This window comes from Nyctereutes procyonoides, unplaced genomic scaffold (assembly GCF_905146905.1).
Source record: "Nyctereutes procyonoides isolate TBG_1078 unplaced genomic scaffold, NYPRO_anot_genome, whole genome shotgun sequence".
NCBI lineage: Eukaryota > Metazoa > Chordata > Mammalia > Carnivora > Canidae > Nyctereutes > Nyctereutes procyonoides.
The window spans coordinates 53,468,888-53,491,468 of NW_026575133.1; the positions used below are offsets into that span (position 1 = coordinate 53,468,888).

General features: G+C 38.7%; 1 protein-coding gene across 2 annotated transcripts in view; it reads right to left on the reverse strand.

Annotated features, from left to right (window-relative positions):
• Positions 1-22,581, reverse strand: part of EBF2 (EBF transcription factor 2) — a 191,789-nt gene that overhangs the window by 6,713 nt on the left and 162,495 nt on the right. For both annotated transcript variants that reach the window (XM_055300713.1, XM_055300712.1), the window contains 5 exons: positions 12,887-12,975; positions 11,478-11,543; positions 11,217-11,394; positions 9,468-9,653; positions 1,035-1,202 (listed from right to left, as the gene is read on the reverse strand). In XM_055300713.1, coding sequence (XP_055156688.1) covers positions 1,035-1,202; positions 9,468-9,653; positions 11,217-11,394; positions 11,478-11,543; positions 12,887-12,975 — 687 coding nt within the window. The remainder of the gene's footprint in view (positions 1-1,034; positions 1,203-9,467; positions 9,654-11,216; positions 11,395-11,477; positions 11,544-12,886; positions 12,976-22,581) is intronic.

Sequence of the window (22,581 nt, forward strand, 5' to 3'; positions counted from 1 at the left end):
TGACTTTGAAGAGACACCACTGTCTCTTACGGTAGAGTAGGACAGGAACCTGCTGTGCCTCCCAGAGCTCTGCTGGGCCACAACTGGCTGATGAACCCTCACAGAGGATCCTCAGAGGATCAGGAATCTATGCACAATATAAAGCTATTAGGCAGATGCCATCACAGGGATGGCACAGTTCTTCCAAGGCTCTGCTGACCTCAGAGGCTTTGATCCATGAGGGGTTAACCAAATCTCTGCCCTTCTTGGTTTTATCCAACACTTGCTTGTCATGAATGTTTTCATGTCAAGACTCAGAGAAGAGCCTAAAAATAATGTGGGTCATCAGGATCCATAGTGTTCAGCAGGTTCCAATTTGTTCTTTTGCCATCAGCTGCCTCCCATTCAGTGAGATGATTAGATTCTCATGTACTCATCACATTATGTTATGTCATGCTATACTTTTCAGACATTGCTCAAAAATGGGCTTGATGGGTGATATTAATTTTTTTCTTAGACAGGGTATATCTTTTTTTCTTTCTTCCCTGCTCCACCTCCTGTTCAGACACCTGCTATCAATCTGACTGGCATGTAACCAGAATTCTCACAATGTGCTGGTTGCTCCTGATGGATCCTGTCCATTTATGCCATGGGAATAGGTATGCACTACAGATGGGCAAGCAAGCCCATTAGGTAAGCAGCAATCACCTTGTGGTGTCTGATGTGACCAGGCACCTTCTGGGAAACAGTGGCATGGCCTTGTGGAAAGAAAAGGTCTGGGAAGTCCAGACACTCCTACAGGGTATATATATGGCTCTACCATAGTTAATTCTGTGAACTTGAAGAGCTGTCCAACTTCTCTGTTTTCCCCCAGCTTGTTCGTGGGTAGAGTATTAGCCCAGTTATATAAGTCATCTGTATCCCATGAAACACCAAAGCATCTCTTTGCAGGTAAATGGTTAGAGATAAGGAATGATGCTGCGCTGTTTGCTTTTACTTTTCCTGGCCCTGTGGCCCATTTATCATGGTGGTACCAAAGTGGTACCTTTGCTTACCTCTGAATCCATTTCCATTGCCACTGGAGCAGGCGGGTGAAGGCGAGCCTTGTGGCCTGATGACAGGGGCAAAGGCACTCTTCTGTTTGACAGCAGGAAAAACTGAAGAGGAAAATGGGAGGATGGAGGACGTGCTAGAAGATCCAACAGTGGGACTTGATGACATGACTGGAAAGCAAAAGGCACAATCCTCTTAGGAAAGGACAAACCTAGGAGTTAAGTTCTTTCTTCAGGACATACAACCTATACACATTCATTGAGAAATTATCCAGTCATTCACTCCAGGCATTGTCCCAGATTCTACGGATTGAAAAAAGTTGAATGTGACAACACCCCTGCCCAGCCCAGTGGGAGGAACATACAAATGAAACAATGAATAGGGTAACAACCCTACTGGAGGAAGGTACACAGTGCTAAGGAGACTCAGCAGGCAGAGTGCTCTTTTGCCAGGGGGGGTCAGGAAGGCAGCAGCAGGAGGTGATACTATGATATGTCTTTGTTCATGAGTAGAAGCTTAACAAGAGAACATTTCGACTAACATCGGAAAAATCATCAAATCTATTCAAGAATGGAAAGCTCTTTTTCACCCTAAAAAGAAGTCCTGCCTGGGAGCTCTATACTTCCCTGTAATTCTCAGGGCTCCAGAGGTTTGATCTATGGGTTAACATTTCTGAGAGTGCCATCTCTATGGGCCACTTCCTCATTAAATGTAAACGTTTATTAACATCTAGGAGATTACCTCCCTCTCTCTCTCCCTCTCCTTTCAGAGCTCCTGGGAAATGAAGCTGCAAGTCAGGCCCCTCTGATGTAATGTTGCAGAAAAAACACCAATATTAACAATAAAATTACTTAAAGGAAGCCAAAAGCTAAGTGTTGTAATTTCCAAGAAAAATAAAGGCAATTACCCCAATGAAATGCCCTACACCTCTTAATGTCAGATACTCTACCAAGTTACATCATATAAGAAGATAATTTTATCTTCTGTGTTCAACAAGCTCAAGTAAAGGGGTAAACTAGAGTTCACAAGGGTAAAATTGTCAGATACAGCATCTTGTAGAATAAGGTCAAGTTCCAGGAACTCGTTTTAGCACAGTCTTCAGAATTCTGAACTGTCACATGACTTGTAAAAGAATTACTGGAACCTAATGGTCAAGGCAGGGACTGCCAACTTCTGCTTCACATCTTCAGTGACCCAGCTACTCCACAAAGTAAATTTTGAATGTGAGGACATGAGTGTGACTTATGATTCAAAGACCAAGTACAAGGTGAATTGAAGGTCAACTGTCCTGATGACCTGTGTAAGACTCCATCCCCATTTCTCCCATCTCACTATAAAGATACACTTTGAGTTATGGTCACACAATTGCATATACAAAGCAATCATACAACATATCTCCAATATGATGTCTTTTACAGCCAAACTATAAACCAAAGACTTCAAAAGCAGAGCTTTATCTAAAAACTGCTCATCCTTAGGTAGTCCTGATTTAAAGACCTATGCAGAAGGAAGCATCTAGGTACATCTCTGTCTTTCCTCAAGAAACATGAATTTTAAAAAAAATAGAAAAGAAGAGGAAGTCTTGGAAGAATCTAAAATAATACTCGAAGATGAAAATGAAGAAAAAATTGGGCTAAGTCACTATAATTATAGAATAGAATACAGGGTCAAATATTGGGAGTAGATTACATTCATACTGTCAAGCAAAATCTTCTCTTCTAGCATTGGCTTTTGCATCGTCAAAATGGGGTTGAGGACCTTTCGCCTTTATGTAAGGCACAGAATTAGAGGCCAGAGAAAAGCTGAGACTCAGGAGGCCCTGATTCCGATCATGGTCCAATCTCTGCCAAACTATGTGAGCCATGCAGGCACCTTGTCTGCAATAGCACCACCTCCCCTTCTACACCATGATAGAGAAGGGTTTTTATAAGATGAATTAGGCCTACTATACACACTTGATTCTGTTTGTATTCAGCAGAGGACTCACTTTTACAAATGTTCCTTTTCTAAATAATAGATCTCAACCTAAAAAGGATTCATTTGGTCAAATGTGGCTGCCTCTCAGTGGAAGTCACATCAAACTTTACTAGGTAACATAAAACAATTGTTGCAGAGTTGAATAAGCACAGAGCTATAACATGCCCATTTAAAATAGTTTTTACAAAATTTTTATAAAATGCTAAACTAACATCCAAGTTAATTTAAAATTTAATGCAACTGTAATCAAAGTCCCAAAATGAATTTTAAATTGTGTATGTCAACACAATTTCTATGCTTATCTATTTAAAAAGCCACAACACTGCAGGAGTCAGAAAGTTTTGTTAATACTTCAAAAGTACTAAGGCATTTATCTTAATAGATATTAAAACTTAATGAAAAATCTACATCAATGAAGTCAGTGTTATACTAGCATAGAACTAAGCAGACAAATCCTTGGAGAAAATAGAGGCCAGAAAGAGACCTGGATATATATGAGAATTGAAACTTAATAAAGGCGACATTTCAAATTAATGGGACGCAAATGCATGGGAACAATACACAAGTCCCCTGGAGACGGAAACTTAAAGCGCTTCCTCATGTTAAACACTAAAGTAAATGTAAGTGGATTAATGAGTTATTTGCTAAAACAAAATTATAAAGGCGCTAGTAGAAAAATTAGGAAGGTTATATAATTTACATAATCCTTTCAACCTCAAAGCCTAAGCAGAACATCACAAGATCGATCGGCCACACTGACAAAAAAAAAAAGCAAAAAAAAAAAAAAAAAACTTCTGTAACACACAGAGAAAAGGCGAATGACAGTTAGGGAAAACCTTCCTGATAATTATTTAGATATGTTCATATCCTCAATAGCGAATAGGCTTTTATAAATTAATTAGAGAAAAGAAAAACATCCCAATGAGAAAAGTGGGCCAAGGATAGGAAAAGCAAATTCAGAAAAGGAGACAGGAACAAAAATGACCAAAAGACTTTTACAGAACTAAAAACGCTCAAACTGCTTAGTAATCAAATGCAAATTAAAACACTAATGAGAGGATACTTTCCACTTTACCAAATTGACAAAGATTAAGAAGAAATGAACAGGGCAGGGAAATAGATACTCATCCTTTTCTAAGGGGAACATTCATCTCTCTGGAGGGACTTTGGCAATGTGTGCTTAAAATCAAAGTATTTTAAAATGTGCATTTTTTTAACCCAGTAATTTAATTTTGAGAAATTAATCCCAAGGAGACAATCATAAATTTGCAAAAAAAAAAAAAAAAGATTCAAGGACATTTTTATAATTGTGGAAAATTAGAAAATAACAGAAATGACCGAGCAAGCAGCAGGGTAAAGTATATTCAGGCTATAAAATAGAATGCTATGCAAATATTAAAGCTAATGTTGGAGAAGAACACTTGACGACTCAGAAAGATGTGCCTCCTCGGATGATGAATAATGCAAATGATGTCATAACATATAAATCAAGCCCAATTTTATTTTTTTAGGAAAGCATACAAAGCAAAAGTTTAGAAGGATGCAATATACATCCAAACTTTTAACAATGTTATCTCTGGCCAATGGTTTAAGAATGTTCTTCAATATATTCCTTTCACTTGTCCATATTTTCAAAGTTGTCTGCAATGACCATGCATTAGTTTTAATGTAGCAGAAACCAGTAAACGCTGTTAAAATAAACAAATGGAAAAATCTCCATCTTTGCGGGGTAAAAGAAGAATGGAACCATTAGCAATAGGCATACTAGCCTTCCGGGGGTGTTAATGTTCTTCTTCAATTTATTTATTTATTATTTATTTATTTATTTTTATTTATTTATTTATTTATTTATTTATAAGATTTTATTTATTCATGAGAGACACACAGGGAGGGGCAGAGACACAGGCAGAGGGAGAAGCAGGCTCCATGCAGGGAGCCCGACGTGGGACTTGATCCCGGGTCTCCAGGATCACGCCCTGGGCCCAAGGTGGTGCTAAACCACCCAGAGCTGCCCTCTTCTTCGATTTAAGGCTTTACTAGCTGCAAACAAGATTGCCTGTTGACCTTTCTGCTACAAAAAAAAAAAAAAAAAAAAAAAAAAAAAGAAAGAAAAAGAAAGAAAAGAAAGAAAAGAAAAGAAAAGAAAAGAAAAGAAAAAAGCAAAGAGACTAATAAATCTCCAGATTCCTGGGAGAAGTTTATTGACTGTGGCGAACTTCACAAAGCAAACATCGCTCCTCATATCTGTTCTCCATTCTTAGGACCCAGGTGTGCATCACTGACAGATTCTGGGGAGCCTAGCTTCATATCTGTGCCTTGGATATTTCTGCCACTTTTCTTCTACTCCCTCTTTCGTTGATCTCGGGGCAGAATCCCATTAGTTGTGCATCAGAGCAGACACTGCAATTTCCAAAATGCATCTGTCAATGGCTGGAAGGCCGTACTTTAAAAGTTAACAATGGTCATGCCTGCACAGAAATAAAGCGCGTCATTTTTCTTTTCTTGTCTACGTACACATGCTTTTTAAATTGTGTATAATGAGAATGTTACTATTGTAATGGGATTTTTTTTTTCTTTCCTGGAGAAAAAGACAATAGAAATATGTCAAGATGCTAACAAGGTTGTTTTTTATGGCGGGAGCGCACTTTCTTTTTTGAGACTATTTCCATATGTTCTAAATTTTCTATAATAATCGTTTAATACTCTACAATAGAAAATGTCTTGATATTTATTTTTGAAAACATGAAAATATGGAGCCCCAGGGCATAGTCTAAGACGATGTAAATGAAGTAGGAATCCCTGAACACAGGTTGGATTTCGGCATAGATTCCGTCCCAAACTTTGGAATTGCTTGGGGGGTGATTCTGCTTTGGGGACACCAGAGTGCACCATTTTAGGAACACCGATCACATACACTTGCAATTGAGGATTTCTCTGGACATCTCTCTCCCTCTCTCTCTCTCTCTTCCTCCCTCTCTCTCTTTGGATAGAGGCCAAAGTAAAGGCAAGTACGTCTGGCCCCCAAATCTCTACGAACATGGGGGGTTAAGGAAAAACCACCTTTCTTCTTATAAGGATTGACTGGCTCACACAGTCCCAGCTGGAGCTCCCAGGGCACCATATCCTCCTTTGCATCGAGCCATTGCATTTGTTGGCGCTAAGGGGTCTGTCAGCATTTCGTTATAACCCCCTATTGTCAGGGGTTTAGAATTCAGCCATAAAAACTTGCACTGAGCTGGAACTTTGGCACACACTGCTACCGCCAGGAAGTGAAGTTTGTATGTGAAATCGAAAAAACATCTGTTTGGCCATTTTTTGAAGTAGTGTAAGAGCAAAAGCAGTAAAGATGCAGGTTTCTGATACTCTGCATTGGCCATAATGCAAATCAACTTGACCGAGAGGCTTGGCTTTATTTCTTCTGAATGACTCTGGCAAGTGATTGCTCCATGGCATGGCCGGGCCGCCATCAGACTAGTTTAAAAAAGAAAATGAGAAATCATACACTGGTGTTTTGAGACACAAGCAACAGGGCTGACAAAATGGTTTCCCCTGGGCTGTCTTTTTTATTTCCCAGGGAAGTTAAGACTTAGCTGGCTAGAAATACAGGTCAGATGCTATTGTAATGAACTCCATGGGGTATTCAGAATTTTTGTAGTAGGGAATTTTATTGTAATGAAGGCACTGTTTGGAATCCATTCCCAGTTTGTGACTGCTTCAGACCCTCCTGCAGAAAATAAAGGTGCCAGAGATCACACAGACCCAGCAGGAGCAGGGGCAAGTATTCTGCTGTGCTCACCCCTCCCATTGGGTAGTGTGCCTCTTTCTATTCTGCATATGCTGTCTGGTTTTATTTATTTTATTTTATTTATTTATTTGAGAGAGAGAGATAGTGACAGGGAGAGCACAAGCAGGGAGGAGAGGGAGAAGCAGGCTCCCCACTGAGCAGGGAGCCTAATCCCAGGACCCTGGGATCATGACTTAAGCCAAAGGCAACCGCTGAACCAACTGCGCCACCTGGGAGCCCCTGCTGTCTGGTTTTAATGGGTGATTTGAAGCTGTGGGTGCTATCATTTCTCTGTGGCAGCGGGACTGCATGATCAAGAAAGGATAGTAGAAGAAAAACATCACTTGCTGGAGTAAGAAGGGTCCCTCCCCACCAAATGAATTATCTAATAAGAAATATCAAGCAATTACCCAGTAGGCATATTCATTTATCTGTTCATCCCCTCCTCTCTCTCTCTCTCGTCTCTCTCTCTCTCAACCCTACTCACCTTCCCCTCCCTGTCTTTCTTTTGCTCTCTCTCTCTCTTTCTCTCATCACCACACTATACACTATATTATTATATTGACGGTTTTTGATCTACAAAGATGACAATTCATATGGTTCGGCTTCATACACAGATTTTTATTCATAAATGTCTGTTGAACATGTGAAATTACCATTTTTGGGAAACTAAAACAGTAATTCCTTCGTGTTCAGCCTAATCATATATTATAAATACATGAAATATTTCTTACATTATTGAATAATTTTAGAACATGGTATTCTGAATCTGATGACATATTTCTAGTCCTATTTTTATTATTTATTGGCTATGAATCCTTGAATAAATCATACTAACCCTTCATATTTTGTAAGGAAAAATGACATCAATAATTATGATTATAGACGTGGCATAAAGTTGTTGTAAGGATCCGAATGGACTCTGTATGGGAACATGCTTTTTAGGCTGTAAGGTGGAAAGCAATTGTGAATTATGGTTATTATTGTCACATTATGTGCCATCCTTTACACAGTGGCTCTCTTGTCCTGTGTCACTTGTTGAACATGTGATCCCTTCTATACACATGGCACCTTCTCCACAATGATTCATGGGAGAAATCTCTCCAAGGTTGCAGCAACACAAAAATCGTATTTCTCCTGAACTATTAAAAAAAAGTGTGTGGATATAAAATCTTATAACAAATTGTGCTTCTCTCTTTGCTTTCCCATCTTGTAAGCCTCTAAACCAAGTGAATGGCTGCCTTGAATATGCTAAATGGCATCCAGACTAGTCGTTGGATTCATCTAATTTTCCTATCCATATTTTTTCTTTTATTTCAATGTCTTACAGTTGTTATTTTATACTTTCATAACACTCATCACACTATTAATATCCCCCAAAACATTTTTGGAACAAGATAAGGTAAAAATAAGTAAAGAAATAAATCAAGAAAGCAACAATTTGTTCATCTAGACCACTCTATCCTCTCATTAGATGCAGAGAAAGCATTTGACAAAATACAGCATCCATTCCTGATCAAAACTCTTTAGACCACTCTAATCTAATTGATCTGGGCTATCCGACATGACCCAACACAGAATTCATGTCTTTGCAGCAACAAGATTTTAGGTGTAGTAGAAGAACCAACCTCTACTACCTCTGCTATTTGGCTACTATGTCCTTATCACGTTCATTAGACTCTTGAGGGTAATGATGTGAACAGATAACCCAGAAATAACTCATGGGTGTGTGTCCCCAGAGAATCAACAAGGCTGAGAAAGGCAGCCTCCAGATCCTTGGCATGTCACTTCCTGAGATGCGGTGGAAATGGCTATGTGCTGGCCTTGACTTGCCCTTGGTTTTGGCATGGGGGAACCACTCTGGGTGAACAGAGGGTCTGCTCTAGAGTCTTGCAACAATAGCCAGCATTTCAAGAACATTCCACTCATTCACACAGACTCACCATGGTGACTTTGTGGCTTCTCCCCTGGCCTGAAGTATTCATTCCCTAGGTAGGTTTGAAGACACATACTCTCTCGGGCTTCTTAGCCCTCAAAGCAACCACAGTGAGTTTTCATAACCCTCTAGGAGATCTAGCTAGCCCAGATTAGGATTAAGAGGTCTGGCTCATGAGCAGCTAAATTCCATCTCTTAGTATACAAGGAGGGGAGGGCCATGTAAAAAAGTGACACGAGAGCATGATGTGACACACAAAATAACCAAGCCACAAATTCTGCATTCAAATGATGGCCCTGCTCTATCCTAGCAGTGTGATCTTAAATAAATTAACTGCTGTGCACCTAAACCTCCTCACCCACAATAAGGACAAAATTCTTAAGAGGATTAAAGGAAACATTACATCTGAAATTACCTAATGAAGAGTGTGCACGATGCTAACTGAAATGGAATCTTTGTTCCTCACTCCACATCCACCCAAGCCTCATCTCCCTTTCTTTGTAAAAAGCAAATAGTTTCACTCCTTTTCTTTCCTTCAGAAGGCTTTGAGCAACCAAGTACATCAAAGTCTAGCTAAGAGAAAAGAACAAAAGGCAGGAAGGACATTTCCTTTGGAAATTGGGCTACTCCTCTACAAGTCAGTAAGGTGTAGGGAGGTCACTCTCCCTCAAAAGGCTGAAGAGTAAAACCTAGGGACAGAGACACAAGGACAGCCACATAGATGGAAAGGGCACTTACTTCCATAAGGGGAGCCAGTAGGGGAGCCGTTTAGAAATCCTGGTGACCCTGGGACGCCCAGGTTAGCCATGGGGACATTGCTGTAGCCATTCATGCTGTTACTGGAGGTGCTGTAGTTAGACTGCTGGGGGGTGGAGCTGGAAGAGTAGCCCCGCGGAGAGATGCTGCTTGTGTTGCGGATGTACCCTGGACAACAAGGAAGAAGCCCAGATAGGTGAACTGGCACACACATCCAACACAGAACAAATATGGCAGCATGGCCCACATGGTTCCCAGACTATAGAATATCCCCAAACCACCCCTATGCAGAGGTAGAAAGTGCATTTTCCTCTCTTCAGCCTTTATACCCCACCTCCCTTCCCCATCCTACAAAAGGCCATGTCCCTGACAGTCCCTCCTTCCTCTTTGTTCCCATTTGTGGTCAACATCTCCAGCTCACCCCCAAGGAGTGATGACTAATCTTCCTAACACATGAGAGCCCTATGGGTATCACTGAGGAAAATATTCTATGGTCAAGTAAAGCTTGGCGGATGTTGTATACTGTAGCCATTCCTTGAAGATTGGCAAACATATGGGCTTAGAGAATAAAAAAAAAAAAAACAGTTTAACTTTGCCAACCTAGTGTTTCCCAAATTTAGCACACCACTGTGTCTTTTCTGGGAATGGTGAGCTAAAGGCACCCTAAAAACATCTCAAGAGCCACTCGTACTCCACAGATCATACCTTTGGAAATGTTAGTTCAAGGTTGTTACCATGCCCTGAGTAGGGGTGGGGAATATCTTTATTTAAAAATTGTTAAGTTCATCTAAATGTGCTATTCTTTGACCAAAGATTTGGAAGCATAAGCAATTGAGTAAAGGGAGATCTGGTCTGTGGGAGGGATGGGGAAGGGACCATGAGTCTTCCCCAGGCTTCTGAAACCCCAGCATGGAGACATCACCTAACCTATCCTGAAATAACCCACTTTGGATAACAGTCTCTGAAGCTACTTAGGAAATGACCTCAATTTGGAAGAAAAATAAAGGCAATCATATGTCCATACCCACTCTTCTGTAAGAAAAACTTACCCTGAGCATGAGAATGAGGAATTCTCTTCCAATGAATGAATGGAATTGGAAATAAAACTATCCCAAGGTTAGGGGCAACATTAGGAAAAGTATTCCTTTTAAAAAGATGATTTGTGATCAACTTAGCACCTTAATAAAATCAACCTCAGTGACAAAAATCCTTATGCAGTATGCTTCCATGTAAAAGGCACAGTTAACTAGAAAGTGTGTTGCTCTGCATTTGTATATGAGACCATACACAAACAAGTCACTAGATAGCAGAACCACTTTTCCTGGGCACTAGGAAAAAAGGGTCATGCATTACAAATGGCAATGGCAATGACTCAGCTTGCTTCCACTATTCAAGCTGATAATCACAATAGCAGAAGGGCACATTGTAGTCAAATTATACCTGTAAGTCTAGTTTCAGGAAGTCAAAACCCTTCTAAGTAAATAACAGTTCATCTTAACCTTAAATATTTGCAATTAAAGAGATTTTACCTGGGACCCCCAAAAAAAGCCCCAAATCTCACAAAACACCACCCATCATATTGAGATAATCCAATATACGATTGCACTGCTTATGTGGGGACATGCTTTTTTGATGGTATAAGAAACAAACTTTACCTGCCCTCTGCTCAAGCAGAACCAACTTTTTAAATGAATAAGATGTTTTGAATTTTGACTCTGAGAAAGGTAGTACCTTGATTATTTCCCTGTGTTGACTCTGAGATGCTGACCCCAAGCTGGGTGCCGTACGAATTGATGCCCATCATGCCACTGTGAGCCGGAGAGCTGGAGAGAGCTGGGATCTGGCTGGGATTCCTGGGGACGCTGTACAGGGCTTCGGCAATGTCTGCAGCTCGCTTCAGAATGATGTCCTACAAAACGGCAGGTTGAGGTGAGCATTTTTATCCAGCACGAAGAGTCAGACTCAACAGAATGTAAGATGTGAGCCTCTAACCTGGTTATTGTGTGGGGTGCCATAGAGGGCCTCCACTAGATCTGCAGCTCTTTTCAATAGCATTTCCTAAAAAAAAAAGAGCAGAAAGGGTAAGGTATAAGCAAAGGTAAAACTCCCAAATGGCAAACTCAAAGGAAAATGATGTATAAAAATAAAAAGTCCAGACATCCTCCCTAAAATATAAATAACTGGCTAAGAGGTCCTATATTTGGTTTGACAGGCAGAGTATAACCAAACATAAAAATCCCTCTATAAATATGTATCTACATGGAATTCATCGAGATAAAATGGCTCCATACATGATTGTGCCACCAAAACAAAAAACGGCCAGATTGAAGGTGGAGTTGGTTAAAATTAATAATGCCATGGAAGTGCCATTAAAAACTTTCAGGCCATTCCATTAAAAAATCTGGTACTCTAATTAACCAAAAATTCTTAAAATGATTGACTGACCTAAGTTTAGCTGCTTGCCAAAGAGTTGTTCATAATACTGAAATTATCTTGGCAGTGCCTTCTGCAAAATTTTATTCTAATAAAGATGAATTCTTTCAATAATATTTCCCCTGTTCACTTTAACCAGAGAGAATTAGTAATCAGTAATCCCTTTCGTCTCATTTTGTCTTTTCCACCTCCTGTTTTTAACAGCCTTTTAAATTGCTATTAACCTACTTTCCAGATATCATCTAAGTTAATGGTAGGGCTGGGGATTTTTCCAAGAGGAAAATAAAGGTGTGATGTAGAAGCAAATGTGGTACTTGAATTTTACTCACCGTACAGAAAAGAGAACATGGCATATTGTAATGTGTGTACTCAAAATGCAAATGTAGATGTTAAAATTTAATAACATCTCATTAATTGAATACCTAAAAAATTAATATATTTTTCAATAAAGAAAGCTAGAATAATAGGCTAGATTCATGATATAATCGTCATAAGCAAGTTCACTTATAAGCGATACATTTCATAGAAATTTTATATGGAGGCATTTTTCACTTCACTAAATACCTATTATAAACAGACTAGTCCCTCGATAAATACCTGACTGTGGATTAATGTGTCCCTGCCATTATGGGTGAATAAAATTATATTCAAATACAAAGGAGTGGGAACTTACACTTTTAAGCCAGTATGCAATTAGTTATTTTCATAAAGTTGGCAATGCTTTATAAGCTGGATACTTGTAATGTATCTATTTTATAGGACCAAATTTTCAGATTTCATATTCTCTCAGATATTAATCACAGCATATCTCAGTTAGTAGATATTTTATATGTATTTTGTATCTAAAACTTAGCCAAATTTCAGGGCCTAATGTAATTTTAAAGGGACTTAATTTGCTGGCTCCATCCAAGTTTGCTAAAAATCCCATAATAAGGTTTTCACCTGTCAATTTCCAAAGTGTTTTTTACCTTAGCTAATCTCTCTGGATCCCCGGGATGCCTCGGGATGACCTTCTGCAGTCTCTGGAAGCCATAGTCTATGGTGGGTTCATTTAATGCTGAAAAATAAAAGTTCCCTTTTTGAGTATGTTTCATGGCCATAAACAAAGCTTCTAATTAAGTCTTCCACCAGCAATAGAGTGGTTCTGATATTATCTGAGAATTGATACATAATGCATACAATTAGTTATAGATACATGTGACATTGGTTAATTCACATTTTTGAGTTTGGGATTCATAGTAGTTTAATGTCTTTGCATTAGAATGGTATTTCAAAATGTCAGGATGATTACACTTGTTTTATTATTGCTGCCTTAAGTGCACACAACTTAGAATTCTCTGCTCTCTCTCAAATAATCAAAAATATTAAACAATCAATCATATCCCAGTTTTTTATGAAAACAATAAACTACCCTTACATGCTTCTTCCCCATTCTCTTTCCCAAATATACCTTCACCATATATTAATTCTCCTAATTATCACTTTTTTTTATTCTCTCAAATATTTACATTTGTATATTTACAAACCTTCTGTGAGTTTATTCTCATAAAGCCCCGTTCTTACGCATAATACACTTTCTGAATTGCAATTACAGTTTGCTACATGTACATTCATTTGATGTCAGGCTCCACAGTAAACTGAAAGTGCCACAGAATGAAGATTCGTACTTGCTTTGTTTTGCCACTGTGTTCTCATTGTGGAAGGCAGCACCTGGCACATAGTAGGTGCTTAGCACTTAGCATCAGCAAATTGTTAAATGAGTGAGGGAGGAAGTGAATGAATGACATCACTCGGCATTTCTACTCTGCTAGAGTTTTTGGAGTCGATTCCTTTCTCCTTTCTCCTTCCTCTCTTCCTTGACTTTTTAAAAGTCTGTTATTTAAATTTTGTAGTTTCAAAATTAATGCATGATCAAAGTAAAGAAAAAAGATGCAAAGAATAAAATAATAACCACCTGCACTCCCATTAGGCAGTGGGAAACACAGGAGGGTGTACTTCCTTTTTAATCTTCCTTTTTGCACATATGTTTTATGAATTTTCGTTGCTGTTATTCTAAGTATCAAAGCAACACCTTTTGTTTAAAAGAATTATAAACAAATTTAAATGTGGAAGTAAAAATACAATCATCATACCATCACCATTTTAGAGATGAACTGGGTTAACGTTTTTGCTTATATCCTTCCAGATTTAAACACACACACATACTTAAAATTATTCAGACATCCTATTCACACTGTTACATAACCTACTTTTTATCATTTAACAATATATCAAACTTTTCCCCAGGTTATTAATTATTCTTTTATAACATTATTTAAAATTCCTGCATATTTTTCCATGACATGGTCTATAATTTATTTAAATGGCTTCCTAATGTTTGGCATTTAATGTGATCCTTAATTTCTCACTATTGTAAGAATCAGAGCAATAATTATCCACTGTGTATAGCTTTAATGATTTCAATTAGAAAATTCCAAGAATTAGAATTACTGGACCAAAAACTATGATTTATATTTAAAGACTAACACACAACCTGTCGAACACTTCTCAGAAGAATGTACAAACTCATACTCCCTCCAGCAATGCACGTGGTCACTTCTATTTGATTATTCATCCGTGAGATTGAAGGGCTTTTTCTTATACTTACTGATCATTTTAATTTTTTCTTTTATGAATTGCTTAATACTTTCTGCACTTTTTCCTATTGGGGATTAGTTATTTACTTTTTCTACTTGTAAAAACACTTTACATATTAATCTTTTTAACACTCTGTTACCATGTTACAGTATCATATTCTAATTTGTCCTTAGGTATCATATGTAGAAAGACCATCCCAATTCCATGATAAATACGCATGCACACATACGCACATAAGTATTTCGTGTGTATGTCTTTGCATATACATATACAAACATATATGAATTTTTCTCCTTTAGGTCTACAAGTAAAATGTGTACTGCTCATCATCTTGGTAATAAGTTTTTTATTTTTCATTTTTGTTTTTTGCCATGCATTTCACTTTTTATCATTTTCTTGTAAATATGATTCTCTCATCACATTTTCTAAGAGTTTTACTAGTGCCTAGAAACACTTTTGGTTTTTATATGTCTGTGCAGGCAGCATCTGAGGGTGGCGGTATATGGCATAGACATTACGAGAATCAGTTTAAGAGTCAAATAGATCATGGGTTTGAATTCCATCTACTATTAATTTCTGTAAGTTTATGTTTAAAGTCCATCTTATGGGTTTGCTGTCAAAATTAAATGAAACCATTTATATAATGCCCCCAGCACAGTTCTTGGCACATAAAAATTCTTAACCAATGGTAGCTATGTCATTTTGTAACCTAACCCTGACAGATGTCATGAATTATTTCTGTTTATTCTTAGGATCACACTTTCACAGCATCTATGTATAATGATCATTTTGCCTATATATTAATTCCATTTAGTTCTTTAATCCCATTCTTGTGTTGGCTAAAATGTCCCAAACTGTCTAAGAATGTGGATGATGGTGGATATTCTTTCCTGTTTTTCTCTGAATAGGAATGACAATAATATTTCACCATCAAATTAGTTTTCATGCTTCAATAAGGATTTTTTACCAGGACTTGTTAGAGTTTTAGGAAATTACAGTCAATGAATTTTATCATTTGACCAATTTATATTATATTTTATAGTAGATTTCCCAATATTTCCCAATTAAAATTCTAGTCATGGATGTGGTATATAACTTGCTTAGTATATTTCTGAATTTGTTAATATTTTCTTAACATTCCTGGTGTGAGGATTAAAATCAATTAAGTTACTGAGAATAGTGCCTAGCATGTACTGAGCACTCAACAAATATGTTACTATTACTGTTGCTGGGGGTTTATGTGTCCATATTAATAATTTGGATTGTGTGCATGGTATTGGCCAGCTTCTGGTTGATTTTTATTTTATACCAGCTTTGAAAAATAAATTGAGACACTTCTATATTCTATCCTGTGCTCTATAAGATTTATACAACATGGATATTTTCTCTTGACTAAAAGTTTGAAAGAACCCTGTGAAATATCTCTTGTCAAAGTCACCAACAACATTTTAGCCAAAGCAAGAGGAAAGTTTCCATTCTTTTTTGTTTTTTTTTAAAGATTTATCTATTTGGGGGGGGGGTACAGAAGGGCAGAGGGAGAGGGAGAGAGAGAATCCCAAGCAGACTCCCCACTGAGCACAGAGCCTGACCCTGAGATCATGTCCTGAGCCAAAACCAAGAGTCAGTTGCTTAACTGATGGATTCACTCAGGTGCCCCAGAATTTTTCCATTCTTATCATAAACACAAGTTGTGACATTGGAAATACTCTCCTGCTGGAAATTCTTCCACCTATCACCTTTTCTGAATGTGCACTGCTGTGTTTCCCTCCTACCTCCCTAGCCAAGCCACCTCAGCCCACTTTGAGGACTGGTCTTCCTCCATCTTGTAAACACTGCTGCTCTTCACACCTGTTGCCAAGCCAGTCTTCTGTTTGGCAATCCATTCTCGCTTGTCTACTTCATCAGTGCCCCTCTGATTTCCATGTCAAGCTATGTGCTAACTATCATAAATCTCTATCTCCAATCCAGAGAGCTTGCCCAAGATTCCACATTGTCTATCCAAATACTGGCTGGAAATTTCCATGGGGATGGGTCCATAGACTCCTCCCACCCAAGATACCCCAAGCTTACATGACTTTGAGTAAATAGTCATCATCCATCAGATTGCCAATCAGAAACCTTAGATTTTTTCTTTATTTCTCGATATTATTTGTATTTTTCTAGAAAACTCATGCATTTTATCAAAATTTTAAATGTTTTAGCACAGATTCTACCTAGGAGATTTCTAATCTCCTATTTATGGTTCTCCCCCTCCAAGCCCTGCTTTGTTGCAACTTTTTGAATAATCATATTTCTAATTTTGTCTTCCTTTTGTTCCAAAGAGAATATCCTAAAATTTTGAGATGCCTGAGTATTAATTAACTATTTATTCTAGTTATTTGCATTGTATTCAAAAAGGTATCCTGCAGAATATCTGTCTTTGGAATTTAAGTTTTCTGTGAATTAGTACATACAAGTTTTTTTCTGTGTCCCATAGGTAATGCTTTAAATGCATTAAATCTTTTTGACCATATTATTTAACATATTATATATATAATAGCTACTCTAAATTTATCCTTCAGCATTCTACTTTTATTTCTGATAGTCTTTTAATGAATATATTTTTCTCTAGCAATGAGAAAGATACACATCCTATTTTAATTTAAAGCAGTACTTTTAGATTTCTCTAAAAATATTACCTTTTAATTATTTGAGTCTGGTAAGCCCCTCCACATATAAGGAATTTTGCCCACCTTTAATTTCCATACCTCACACTTTCCACATTTACATTTTGGTTGTTCATTTGTCATCTTCAGCTAATATTACTATCTTTAGACTTTTTATGATCTGTATCTTTTATTTATTTTTTTAAAGATTTTATTTATTTATTTATGAGAGAGACAGAGAGAGAGAGAGAAAGAGAGAGAGAGAAGCAGAGACACAGGCAGAGGGAGAAGCAGGCTCCACGCAGGGAGCCCGATGTGGGACTCAATCCCAGGACTCCAGGATCACACCCTGGCCTGAAGGCAGTCACTAAACCGCTGAGCCACCCAGGGATCCCCGATCTGTATCTTTTAGATCAATTTTCACATTTACATTAACAATAATTGAAATACTCTAACTTAACTGCTTTCTCTGCTGACCAGTAGTCCTGTGATAGCATAATTTTTCTATTCTTTTTTTTTGAGACTTGATTGATTGATTGATTTGAGAGAGCATGAGAGAGAGAGAGAGAGAGAGAGAGAGAGAGAGAGAGAGAATGAGTGGCAGGGGTAGTGGCAGAGGGAAAGGGAGAAGGAGACTCCCCACTGAGCAGAGAGCCTTACGTGCGGCTTGATCCCAGGACCCTGAGACTATGACCCCAGCTAAAGGTAGATGCGTAACTGACTGAGCCACCCAGGAGCCCCAAACTTTTCTATTCTTAGGTTCTTCACTGGTTCAGTTCTCCAGCAGTCAGGTTATATCAGTAACAATAAGAGTTGAATTCTGTCCAAGCCGTTGAAATAAGAGAATATCTTTCTGTCTTCCTAACATGTAAATGACAACTTCTGAAGATACAGCACAGATAAGTATATTCTTCTCCAATCAAGGTCAAGTTTCTGCCTGTGATGCTTGTTCTTACCCTTTGAGGTGGTGAGTGGGGCCAGAGGAGGCCTAGAGGGGAATGACGTCTCCAGGTTTCACACATCCTCCAACACAACTCTGCACACACATGAACACCAGCACAAAATTTCTGGCATATTCATGACACCAGGCTTGCTTCAGATGTGAATACTAGATTTCCATTATTTTTTTATTTTCTTGAATATATCCTCTGATATATTCTGGGGCTGGTGGCAGATTAAACACTTGGACTCAAATTACCATTTTACCCAGAAACATATGTAGGAATAGATGTGTGTATAATTGGAATTATTCTGTAAACTTTTTTCCCCCACTTAGCATTATAACATCAGCAATTTTTGAAGACTTTCTCTTTAATAACAGTATTTTTAGTGGCTACAATATTCAATAATGAAAGTCGTTACTGCCACTGTTAGAATTTACCAAAGGCTTGCTATATCACAGTCACAATGCTAGCTTTACACACGGTATCTCATTTAATCCTCATTATAATCCCACTGTTTGGGTTTTACCTCTATTTTCAATGCAGTTCCTGGCAGTAAAGGTGGATTTGTACCCTGGTTTCTCCGACTCCTAGGCCTGTTCTCTCAACCTTTGCTGCTGAATTAGAGATGTTGTTCCAAGCCCTGTCCAGATATGCCAACAGCTGCGTGGGTCAAAGGCTACCCCTCTGCACTCAATTACTGGGCGGGAGCTGGTGAGGAGCAGAGAGAGTGCTGAGAAGTGGCCGTGCCATCTTCTGCTTCCACCCCTCCCCATGCTTCCTCTCAAGCTCCGAGCAAAGGGCAGCAGAGCTGGGAAGTGAAGCCCTGCCAGGTTGCCTGACTTCTCAATCACAGAGTGTGAGAGAAGGCTCCATTTGGTATCAATCAGCAAACACAAACAGCTGCCCACTGCTGCAGGGCAAACAGACCTAGTGACAAAATGCTCTAAATCAATCATTTTCTTGCCTTTTTTCAGATACGTACCATTTTGTTACCTAGGGTACTGATCTTCTTATATGGAGACAATGGAAATTGCAGATATGGGTGTGCTCACAATACATTTGCTATAAAGTCAGGGATTACTCCCTGAGGTAGAAAATCTAGCCCTTTAAGGTCCCTGTTGTCCCCACCACTATCCTCATCCCCTCTTCCCATTTGCAGAGCTACTCTCCCAGGAGAGCTTTCACTCCCCCTCTCTAGAGCTCCAGGGATCCCCCCATGACCACCACTAATCTCGTTCCTGCCACTTGCAGACAAATTCTCTAAAGCCAGGCTTTAATCAGTACACAGAGTGGGATGTAGATGGTGATTTCTCTTGCACAGAATTGCTTACATATTTGTACCCACTGTTCTTGCCATTAGATAGGAAACCACCAGCACACAAGGGTAATGTCAAGTTTATCTTGCCTGCCCAGCCCCTCTCACTCCCCACCCAAATCAGAAATAGAAGACTCTCTTGACCATATTGGGTTAACTATTCATCTTTTAAACTGAGTAAGTAGGTGAGGCATACTCATCGATTTCTGATGTTGAGTGTTTTTTGGCAGGCCCTGCCAGACTTCATAGCACAAACTGTGGAATGGGTTGTATATGTCTGATGAGAAGACAATAATAAAAAAAATTTTTTTAAATCATTGTCTATACAGACAGGAAAAAAATCACATGTGTGTGCACACACAATTTCATTTAATCAAGTGCAATTTTGAAGTACAAATCATAAAGTGGAAACTGTTGAGTCAACACCAAACCATAAGAAGCAAAGTCGGTCAATTCCTCCAGTTTTCAGCCTTAGACACGTGGAAATCAGATTGGACAACTTTTACTTTGGTTCCACACTGGCTTCCCAACTGACCAGTTGTTTTTGCGTTCTACACGTTAGCCTCATATTGAATTCCAGCTTCCTCCCCGCCCCACCTCCCTGGGTGTTCTCTGACATTTCAGGCCTGGCGTGAGCCAAGCAAACCTCAATTAGCTAATGAGGTGCCCAACACCAGCACCAAGACTGCCTCGAAGGGCCAACCAGATCATTAACCGCCATCATCAGTGTGAATTTACAACCTCTCCTACCACATGGAGTGCGGGGGTGCTGTGAAGTGCTGCCAACCTCTCGGCTGACAGGGACACAGAGAAGTGCTAGCTAGGCAAAAATAGAGTAAATTAAAAATATGCTTCGATCTATAGGCTCTATTTATCTATGTCTTTCTTTAGTAACATAACATTAAGGTAAAAGGTCATATCCCCACTGAAATATAATTTATATTTACCTTTTATTAAATAATTATGGCATGGCATGAAGTTAAATATTACAGAAGCTAATCAAGGGGGAATTCAATAGAGAAAACTCAGACATGAGAATTTCGTCTTTGCTATACATAGAATGTCTTAATCCTCCACTGGGAGTCATTCGGGTTTGCTTAAGGAGTTTAATAATACACATTTCAACTGCCACAGAATCTAAATCCCATTTGGATCAGCCTTGGAAAAACTTTCATCAATACCTTGAGATTTCATAATATTTCTCCTGAGAGCCTGGATCTTATGTGTCATTTCTCATTTTGATTATGGGTATAATATATGAGGTTACTTACATATCTTGGACCCAGCAAATAGATATAAACTTTAAGCAATGTGTAAAGGTTTTATTTTATAAGTAAATAGTATTTAACTAAAAATATCTACTGGGAACCACTCATTAAAAAAAAGAAACTGGCTGGTGTTCAATATTAATTTTCCCAAAGGGTTGGCGAGATGTATAAATTCTATATGATTTTTTTCTTCCCTTAAGAGAAGGCACAGAGACCAGATAATGCTTACCCTAGCTTATGCTTCTACTTTGTTTCCCAAAAATATAGGGGACACTGGCTAACAGGGAAAGGGGACTCTTTGTTAGAATGCTGGTCAACCCTGAAAAACCCTGACACTGCAGGTTGGAGGTCATTTATGCCAACCAATGGCAGTACACATCACAATGGCAGTATCAAAGGTTGATCCAAATCCTTTGTGGAAATTTGAGAAGAGACAAATAAGCTAATGAGGCGAGGGAAGATTCAAGTGATCAGTTTGGCTGTTGCTCTGGGATGTTGGCCTGGGTTTCAGCTTTCCTCAGTGGTAAGTAAGTCTCCAATTAGAGCCTAGGATCATCATGAAGTGTATGGATGGCCATTAAGAGGCCAAGAAAATTCTTAAAGTCTGGGCCTAGCTATATGTCTTCACATATGTGCATGCATCTGCAGCAAAGGATCTTCACTTTTATCAGATACGTATAGAGTTTGCGGTCCTCTGAGGGGTCTAGCCCACAGAACTAGAGAATCTTTCCAATCCTGACTTGAAATATTATCCTTCGCCAATAATAAAGAAAACAATGGTAAAGGATCCTACTTAAGAAACCCAAAATCTATGTAATGTGACTGCCAGACAAACACCAGATCAGAAGATAACCTCTGATGTGCAAGCAAAGGGGAAAACATACATCAGGAATACCTTCCCTGTGGCTCTGGTCAAAGGTAGGTTACTCTCTTGGCAGGTCAGGAAGGTATAGAGCAACCTAGCATGGGGAGGAATTCAGATATACAGAGACGAGCTCTTGCTTTTGTGTGACCTCTAAGACTTCTCCATTCTGCCTTCCCTTCAGTGTCCATGTCTTCAAAGAGCCTTGAGCTTACATATTAAGTCCTGTGAGGTCTACCTTCTTTGTGCTTTGATTTTAGTTCCTATGTCTCTCCCAGCACTTCCTCCCATTTTTGTTGTTCAAGCATCTACCTTCTGCCCTACTGCTCATGTCCAACATGTAGAGCCTACATTTAACTAACATCTTAATGCTCCCAAGTTAAAAAATTTTTTCACAGCATTTGATAGTCAAGTTGGTCTGGCATGGGATCTGTTTTAGGTCCCAATAACCATTCCCACCTTCAAGGCCAGGTGGACTTTGGTTTATCATTCTGCAAAGATAAAAGGTTGAGCTAAATGGTCTCTAAGATCCCTTGTGAGCTCTTGCTTATATGATTCTATAGGATTCATCTATTTGGTGCAGTGAACTTCTTGGAGAAGCAGAGATGGGTGGGGTTGAACCCACAGGATGTTGAATGATGTGATGTCATTGTTAGCCTTTGCTACATTGAAATCTTCCTCTATATCCATCTGTTTCAACGTAGCAAAAGTTCCATGTCACCAATTAAAAAAAAGGGACAAAGATAATATAGGAACACATTATTAAGAGGTGGTACCTGCCTTTGTGGTTACAGGAACAAGAATACGAGGTGAGAACCAGCGGTGCACAAGTGAAAGATTAGACTGAAGCCTTTTCTATTTAATTTAAAATGAAATATTAATTTAATATTTAATTATGCTTTGGTTTCAAGAAAAACTGCAGCGGGAAGACAGATTGTTTGAAGAAGGGAATAATATACATGGTTAAGGAGACAACTGTAAAAATTAAAGAT